At 36.7% G+C, this 9699-nt stretch overlaps 1 protein-coding gene across 1 annotated transcript; it reads left to right on the top strand.

Moving 5' to 3' along the window:
- The first annotated feature begins 2565 nt into the window (after nt 1-2565).
- LOC122144875 lies at nt 2566-8183 on the top strand. Its single transcript, XM_042756096.1, has 5 exons — nt 2566-2617; nt 2739-3070; nt 3308-3615; nt 4160-4165; nt 7926-8183. Exons 1-5 carry the CDS (start codon nt 2583-2585, stop codon nt 8181-8183), a joined length of 939 nt encoding a protein of 312 aa, XP_042612030.1. The 5' UTR covers nt 2566-2582.
- The last annotated feature ends 1516 nt before the right edge of the window (nt 8184-9699 follow it).

Below are 9699 nucleotides of genomic sequence, written 5' to 3'. Positions count from 1 at the left end.
GGCCAAATAACACAGGAGAGATGCTAGAAATCTCCATAGTTTTTCATTTTACGTATCTTTACTCTTTATGAATGAATTTCTTTTATCTTCTGAGAAGCTCAAGAACTATGGTTCTTTGGTAATTGTAATATTGTTAAGGTTTATCTTCTGGTAGTAAAGCCGTATTAAAGCACATCACCAGACATTTGTAGCAGGTGCCTCATATAGGACGCTCGGGAAACAATTGAACTTTTCTTCTGCAAAAAAGTAATGAAAATATCTACTGAATTGTTTCATATCCTTTTTATCATGTCTTTATTTTTTTGCACCAAATTATGGAGAGTTGTATTAATAAGGCGACTCGTAATTATTAATAATTTTCACTGATAACATAATTAACTATGTCCATCCTTAAGACAAAACATTTTCAATTGATTATATTGTGTAATCTATGAATTGATGTGTTCAGTTTTGTGTGCTCATGACTTAGTAACACTTTGCATGGTTAAAGAATGGGTTTAATGTTCAAAATGTTTTGGCTTAGTATTTGTATAAATAAATGTTGATTCATGAATGAATGCAGTGTGTTTTTGTCTATTTTCTATTACAATTTAATGTTTTTGTATTAGTTTGCATTGCATGTATGTATGTAATGAATGTATTTACTATAAATCTCTAGAATTAGATTACTATTAGATTGTATAAGGTTTATTTTTTGCACCAGAGAAGGTTTGAGTTTATTAGTTCTATATGTATTTCAAGGTAATGGTCGGAGCACATCAGGAACTAAAGGTGAGGTGTAAATATTAAAAATAAAGGTGGTATTTTGGTCGTTAGGACAAACTTGGTACGTTGCTGCGACCAATATGATCCGGTACTGTCACGTCCTCACAACGTGCCAGTTTGGTCGTTGGGACGTACTCATCACGTTCCAGCGACGTTCGACTATAACGTCGCTACGACGGATATGGGAATCACAAAGTTACGTCGCTGGAACGTTATTTGGAACGTCGCTGCGACCAGTATGGTCCTTTATAGCCACGTCCTCACAACGTGCCAGTTTGGTCGTTAGGACGTTCTCATCACGTTCCAGCGACGTACCAAATAACGTCGCCCACGACGGATATGGGAATCACAAAGTTACGTCGCTGGAACGTTATTTGGTACGTCGCTGCGACCAGTATGGTCCTTTATAGCCACGTCCTCACAACGTGCCAGTTTGGTCGTTAGGACGTTCTCATCACGTTCCAGCGACGTACCAAATAACGTCGCCACGACGGATATGGGAATCACAAAGTTACGTCGCTGGAACGTTATTTTGTCACATCAACTAGAAAAATATTACATGGTACACATACCTATTAAATAGCCTCTAGACATCTCTGGGTTGGATCGTCACAAACTCAAGCTTGCACTAATGAAATGCATTCAGTAGTTTCACTTACCGGTTGAGAGAGACCACGTCAACCAAGCACCAGCCGCAAGGTTTATCCAAATCTATAGCTCTAAACAAGAATACTAACATGAAACACAGCACACACTAACACTCAGCCAACATCATTAAACATACCTGACCGGTAACTAGAAATGACGCCGCAAACAAGGGGCGTGTCTCATGATGTACCACCTCACCGCTAAATTTATATGTAATCACTGCGCAGTGATAGGATAATCAATGCGTATAGCAACCAATCCAATCCAACAGAACGGGCTGGCTCACGGAACAGGATGGGTGGGATAAGTTTGAATTTCAGAAAAGACCGCGTGTAGCCTAACAGAGTAGAAGCATAAACGAAAAGAAGCAAATAGCAGTAATGTATAATACATACAAATGAAGAAGAAAAACAGACAAACAAACAAGGGATAATTAATCGGAATCTGCTGTCATATCATCTTTGTGAAAAATCCTTACATTTAATCTCATCTCAGTCTTTACTTTACTCGCAAATGGTAAGAATTGTTATGTTACTATCTGGCGTAATCAACCATTAAAACGAATGAGAAAAGCTTTTCTCCAACCATCTCACACGTGCTCGATAACTAAATTGCATTATAAATGTTTAAATATTTTAAATCAGTTCTGAAGGTGAATAGATGTGCCATTTACGTTACTGGAGATTCCCGCACTCTACCCTGTGTCTGATGAGTGAATGTGTAAATCAGTGCGATGTTATTCTGCTGTTTGTTTATTTCTTTAATCACAATCTTTATGATATACACTCTTAAAAATAAAGGTGCAAAAGGTTCTTCAAGCGATGGCATAGAAAAGATGCCTAACCCTGCTCCTGATGATCGACTATCCTGCAGAGTTCAGCTCCAACCCTAATCAAACACCCCTGGAGCAACTAATTAAGGTCTTTATAACCACAAGAACCTTCTTTCAAGGTGTGTTTGATTAGGTTTGGAGCTAAAACTTTGCAGGACAGTCGATCGCTAGAGCAGGGGCATCCCTGTCATAGAAGAAACATTTTTGTTTCCAGAGCCTTTTGTGAAACAGAAAGGTTCTTCAGATGTTAATCTACTACATAGAACTACCCTAATAACAATCTGAAGAACCTTCTTTCACCAGAAAGAGCCTTTTGTGAAACAGAAAGTTTCTTCAGATGTTAAGGTTCTTTATAGAACTATTCAGAAAAAAAATGGTTCTTCTATGGCATCGTGAGTGTATTTCTTTGCTCACAATCTTTATGATCTGTAGAAAAGCACTTTACTGTTGAATAACATTGTTTGGCTTATAATGAACTATTAATGTCTTCTTCAGGTGTGTCTGGTGTTGATACAGATGAAGAGTCAGTGTTTGTGATGGAGGGAGATTCAGTCACTCTATACACTGATGTTAAAACAAACCAACACGAAGATATAAAATGGTATTTTTATGACACTCGCATCGCTCAAATCAGTGGAGATCTCAATGATATCTGTACAGATGTTCAGTGTAATGAAGGTACTGAGAGATTCAGAGACAGACTGAAGCTGGATCATCAGACTGGATCTCTGACCATCATGAACATCACAAACACAGACTCTGGAGATTATGAATTAAAGATCAGCAACAGCATGAGTGAAAAGAGATTCAGTGTTACTGTATATGGTGAGTCATTTAATACATTTAATGATTGAGCCCATTTAAAAGATGACAATAAGTGTAAATGAGGGGTTTGTTTGAATGAGGATTTAAAATAAGGAAATATGTTTATAATGTACAAAACAGAGATATGTTTCTTTTCAAAGAGCATGATTAAATACATTTCAAATCCATAGTTCTCTGATGTTTTGAGCATGTTTTTGCATAAATATCCTTCCAGTCATCGGTTGGTTTGTGTTTTAGATGTTCCTGCTGAACGAGATGACATGAAGAGAAAGTCAGTGAAAGAAGGAGAATCTGTCACTTTAGATCCTGTTGTAGTAAAAAACCCAAATGATTTGATGACGTGGTATTTTAATGACATTTGCATTGCTGTTGTCAACGGAGATCAGAGTAGGATCTGTACAGATGATCAGTGGTATGAGAGACTGAAGCTGGATCATCAGACTGGATCTCTGACCATCATGAACACCAGAACCACAGACTCTGGAGAACATAAACTACAGATCAACAGCAGCAGATTCAGCATCACAAGGATATCAATTATTACAGTCCCCTTTAACAATCACAAAATTGTTAAATAGTGTTTTTTTTCAAAACATTAAAATAAACCCAGTAATCATTTTCAATTTTTAATCATTTTTTCCATTTTTTCTATAAAATTGGGATTTTTTTTTCATTGTTTCTTTGTGTACTTCAAAAAGTGAGCTTTGACTCAGTATCAAATGGAGTGGAACATTTCTGGAAACTTTAAAAGATTTCTGAAAGTTTCCAAAATTTCTAGAATGTTTCTGAAACTTACTGGAAAACTTCCACCAGTTTGTAACCCTAGTATTAAACTATAACTGAGATCTTCACCTTCATGTAAAGTGACACAACCAAGACATGCTCTGCACAAGACTAATGTTAACATTAAAATTAGTTTGTTTTTTCTGACAACTCAGTAATTTGATGCGGTTTAATCTGCTGCTCTTCAAAACCCACCAGATCCCATCATTTATGAGTTAAATCAACATCAGCTGACGACTAAAGCAGGAAAAGTGTAAATACTTGAAAAAGACATTGGTAAAAATAATTGCTCTTTATCTGTTTCAGATTCAGGTCTGTCTTCAGCTGCTGTAGCAGGAATATGTGCTACTGCTTCTGTTGATGTCCTGCTGCTGATGGCTGTATTTCTTTATTTACTGTACCGTCCAGTAAGATGGAAAGGTGAGTATTAAATTTAGCAATGGGAAGTCTGATTTTTTTTATTTATTTTTTTTTCTGCGAAACTGGTTCTTTCGGACAGTTTGTTTACGTAAGAAAATGATTCACCAGTTCATTTACGTCAATACTAGGGATGTTTTTGCACCCCAGATTTGGGTCATTTACAGTCCCGATCATGAAATGACATTTCCTATCCTTATGTTAACACCAAAATTAGAGTACATTTTAACTATTATAATGTATCCGATGTATACAGGGGCAATGCATATATATTGTAAAGGCAAAAAGTAACTGAAATCTGAAGCATTATAAAATGTAATAAACTCTAATTACTAGTGCTTGATTTTTGGAAACTAATTACAAAATTCAGATTACATGTAATCAGTTACTACCCAGCTCTGATTACACATACAGCTGAATTAACAAAATGGAAATTGTGTGTAAATAATTTTTTCAGATTAGTCTAACCAAAGTAGTGTGTGTTTAATTGAGTTTCTTATTGTTTAAACAGACACCAGGACACAGCACAATGATCAGGTAAGATACTATGAGCACTTAATCACTACAACAAAAAAAAATCAGAACCATAACTCTAAAACATCAACATGTTATTTCTACATTCTGATTCAGAAATCATTACATTGGAACACAAATAATAACTGACTTAATGGACACTCATCAGGACAGCACTATTCTTACTGTTTTAAGTTATAATAGACAATGGTGTGGATCAATTTTATATTAATATACAGGTGCTGGTCATATAATTAGAAAATCATCAAAAAGTTGATTTATTTCACTAATTCCATTCAAAAAGTGAAACTTGTATATTATATTCATTCATTACACACAGACTGATATATTTTAAATGTTTATTTATTTTAATTTTGATGATTATAACTGACAACTAAGGAAAATCCCAAATTCAGTATCTCAGAAAATCAGAATATTGTGAAAAGGTAAAATATTTAACACAACATTATCAACACAATAATAATTAATATTTTAATAATTACAATAGTTTATTCAATTATATTATTATCAGAATTGTATTTAATTTTATTATTATTAAAAAAGTGCAAGGGTGCCAATATTTTTGACAGTAATTTGTCCTGTTCATTTTTTTTTCATTCTAACCTACTTAAAAATTTTTCTCCTACAAACAGTGGATGTTAACTGTGAATTTGTTTTCTTACAGGCTGATGGTGTTAATGATTTGTCTCCTGATCAGAGTGACGTTCCACTGGTGGATGATGCTAATGAGAGGTCTATTAATCACCATTAATGCTCTAGTGACAAACACTACCAATGACTCCTCCTCTAATCACATACTGATGCTCTAGTGAAGAACACCACCAATGACTCTACCTCTAATCACACTGATGCTCTAGTGAAGAACACCACCAATGACTCGTCCTCTAATCACACTGATGTTCTAGTGAAGAACACCACCAATGACTCGTCCTCTAATCACACTGATGCTCTAGTGAAGAACACCACCAATGACTCGTCCTCTAATCACAATGATGCTCTAGTGAAGAACACCACCAATGACTCATCCCCTAATCACACTGATGCTCCAGTGAAGAACACTTTCAATGACTCATCCTCTAATCACACTGATGCTCTAGTGAAGAACACTACCAGTGACTCATTCTCTAATCACACTGATGCTCTAGTGAAGAACACCACCAATGACTCGTCCTCTAATCACACTGATGCTCCAGTGATGAATACTTCCAATGACTCGTCCTCTAATCACACTGATGCTCCAGTGAAGAACACCACCAATGACTCGTCCTCTAATCACACTGATGCTCCAGTGAAGAACACCGCCAATGACTCTCCTCTAATCACACTGATGCTCCATTGAAGAACACTCACAATGACTCTTCCTCTAATCACACTGATGCTCTAGTGATGAACACCACCAATGACTCTTCCTCTAATCACACTGATGCTCCAGTGAAGAACACTTCCAATGAGTCGTCCTCTAATCACACTGATGCTCTAGTGACGAACACCACCAATGACTCATCCTCTAATCACACTGGTGCTCTAGTGACGAACACCACCAATGACTCGTCCTCTAATCACACTGATGCTCCAGTGATGAATACTTCCAATGACTTGTCCTCTAATCACACTGATGCTGTAGTGACAAACACTACCAATGACTCGTCCTCTAATCACACTGATGCTCTAGTGAAGAACACCACCAATGACTCATCCCCTAATCACACTGATGCTCCAGTGAAGAACACTTTCAATGACTCGTCCTCCAATCACACTGATGCTCCAGTGAACAAAACCTCCAATGAATAGTCCTCTAAACACACTGATGATCCAGTGATGAACACTTCCAATGACTCGTCCTCTAATCACACTGATGCTCTAGTGAAGAACACTTCCAATGACTCGTCCTCTAATCACACTGATGCTCCAGTGAAGAACACCGCCAATGACTCGTCCTCTAATCACGCTGATGCACTAGTGAAGAACACCGCCAATGACTCGTCCTCTAATCACACTGATGCTCTAGTGAAGAACACCACCAACGACTCGTCCTCTAATCACACTGATGCTCCAGTGAAGAACACCACCAATGACTCGTCCTCTAATCACACTGATGCTCCAGTGAAGAACACTTTCAATGACTCATCCTCCAATCACACTGATGCTCTAGTGATGAACACCGCCAATGACTCGTCCTCTAATCACACTGAAGCTCTAGTGAAGAACACCACCAATGACTCGTCCTCTAATCACACTGATGCTCCAGTGAAGAACACCACCAATGACTCATCCTCTAATCACACTGATGCTGTAGTGAAGAACACCTACAATGACTCTTCCTCTAATCACACTGATGCTCTAGTGAAGAACACCACCAATGACTCTTCCTCTAATCACACTGATGCTCTAGTGAAGAACACTTCCAATGACTCCTCCTCTAATCACACTGATGCTCCAGTGAAGAACACCGCCAATGACTCACCTCTAATCACACTGATGCTCCAGTGAAGAACACTTCCAATGCCTCGTCTCCTCTGATCACACCGATGCTCTAGTGATGAACACTTCCAATGACTCGTCCTCTAATCACACTGATGCTCCAGTGAAGAACACTTCCAATGCCTCGTCCTCTAATCACACTGATGCTGTAGTGAAGAACACCACCAATTACTCCTCCTCTAATCACACTGATGCTCCAGTGTAGAACACCACCAATGACTCGTCCTCTCTAATCACACTGATGCTCCAGTGAAGAACACTTCCAATGACTCTTCCTCCTAATCACACTGATGCTGTAGTGAAGAACACCACCAACGACTCGTCCTCTAATCACACTGATGCTCCAGTGTAGAACACCACCAATGACTCGTCCTCTAATCACACTGATGCTTCAGTGAAGAACACCACCAGTGACTCGTCCTCTAATCACACTGATGCTCCAGTGAAGAACACCACCAGTGACTCGTCCTCTAATCACACTGATGATCCAGTGATGAACACTTCCAATGACTCGTCCTCTAATCACACTGATGCTCCAGTGTAGAACACCACCAATGACTCTTCCTCTAATCACACTGATGCTCCAGTGAAGAACACTTCCAATGACTCTTCCTCTAATCACACTGATGCTTTAGTGAAGAACACCACCAATGACTCGTACTCTAATCACACTAATGCTCCAGTGAAGAACACCAGCAATGACTCTTCCTCTAATCACACTGATGCTCCAGTGAAGAACACAACCAATGACTCTTCCTCTAATCACACTGATGCTCCAGTGAAGAACACCACCAATGACTTGTCCTCTAATCACACTAATGCTCTAGTGACAAACACTAACAATGACTCGTCCTCTAATCACACTGAGATCGAGCATGCGTCTGTCAGTGAGGTGTAACATTATTAATTATAAATCATATAAAATCTCCTAAATTATTTAATCTGTGACACAATGAATGTAATAGTATTAGTGAAATGTGCTCATTATGACTGAGTAAGGCTTGTTTGTATTTGACGATTTTTTTTTTTTTTTTTTTTTTTTTTTTTGAGTAAGGCTTAAACATTAATAGATGTTTCCATGTACTCAAAAACAAAGTAGCACTTAATTTCAATATTTACTCTCCATATCCAGCCATATGCAAAGCATGCAGGGAACTAACAATGGCCGCTAAAATAAAACTGGAAAATTGAGCTAATTCTCTTAAAATAAATAGGTAGCCTTCTTTCTTTATTATTGCTGCCAATATTATTATTATTATTATTATTATTATTATTATTATTTAGTTTATTCAGTTCCTCAATTTAAGCCCCAAATTTTCCTTAAAAAAATGAGGAAAACATAGGGCTGGACAATATGGCCAAAATTTATATCACAATATATTTCTTTATTTCGGCCGATACGATATAATTCCGATAATGATATGAACACTATTAAAGAAGCCTCATAAAAACGTCCAATAATGCCCACAACAGATGTCTGTACCTACAAACTTATTTAAAATTAATTTGCCAAGTCTATGAAACCTTTTATCTCAGATAAATGCTGATCTTTGGATCTTTCTATTCATCAGTTTATATAGATATTTTATGATAGATAGATAGATAGATATATAGATAGATAGATAGATAGATAGATATTGATAATAAACCAATTAGAATGATTTCTGAAGGATCATGTGACACTGAACACTAAAGAAACTAAAAATAAAACCCAAAACAAAACAAACAAATAAATTACAGAATATATTCTGATAGAAAGTAGTTATTTTAAATGATAAAAAATAAAAAATATTTCAGAATTGTATTGTTTTTGCTGTACTTTGGATCAAATAAATGCAGGCTTGGCGAGCAGAAGATAATTATAAAAAATAGATATCTTACTGTTCAAAAACTTTTGACTGGTAGTGAAGGTGGATTATTCTTATAGATTGAAACAAATGTGCTTTAGCCAGGATAGAGAGAATGAGAAGTGCTCTGAATGAGCACAAACAAACGCATGTAGCTTGAGACGGGCTTATTGAAAATGCTAATTGAATCTCTATTGGAAAATGCCATTGAAACTTTTCTGAAGACAGTCGGTTCTCATCAGAGATACATTCATATAAGACACCCTCGACACGTTTTGATAAAAATCATATCGTTATAGGGAGAACCACAAATAAATCAATGTATGGGAAACACTGGTAATGCATATCAAAATATCGGAAATAAGATTAAAAATCATATCATCATTATAGGAAAAAACATATATACATATATATATATATAGTGATGCATATTGATATTGAATTATTGTCCAGCCCTTGGTTTTTGTGGGTTGTGTTTGAATGATGAAATATTTTTAAAATGAAAAGTACAAGACCCAAGGTGTTTTATTTTTTTTACAGTGACTGAGAGTGTTTATTATGTTTCAT

Source organism: Cyprinus carpio, unplaced genomic scaffold, assembly GCF_018340385.1.
Source record: "Cyprinus carpio isolate SPL01 unplaced genomic scaffold, ASM1834038v1 S000006795, whole genome shotgun sequence".
NCBI lineage: Eukaryota > Metazoa > Chordata > Actinopteri > Cypriniformes > Cyprinidae > Cyprinus > Cyprinus carpio.
This window is presented reverse-complemented; position numbering and strand designations above follow the sequence as displayed.

Bases quoted from the DNA above. Each gene is read 5' to 3' on its own strand.
- LOC122144875 (XM_042756096.1), top strand. From the start codon at position 2,583: ATGTTAAGGTTCTTTATAGAACTATTCAGAAAAAA. The intron at 2,618-2,738 runs AATGGTTCTTCT...AATGTCTTCTTC, and splicing joins ATAGAACTATTCAGAAAAAA to AGGTGTGTCTGGTGTTGATA. The intron at 3,071-3,307 runs GTGAGTCATTTA...TTTGTGTTTTAG, and splicing joins ATTCAGTGTTACTGTATATG to ATGTTCCTGCTGAACGAGAT.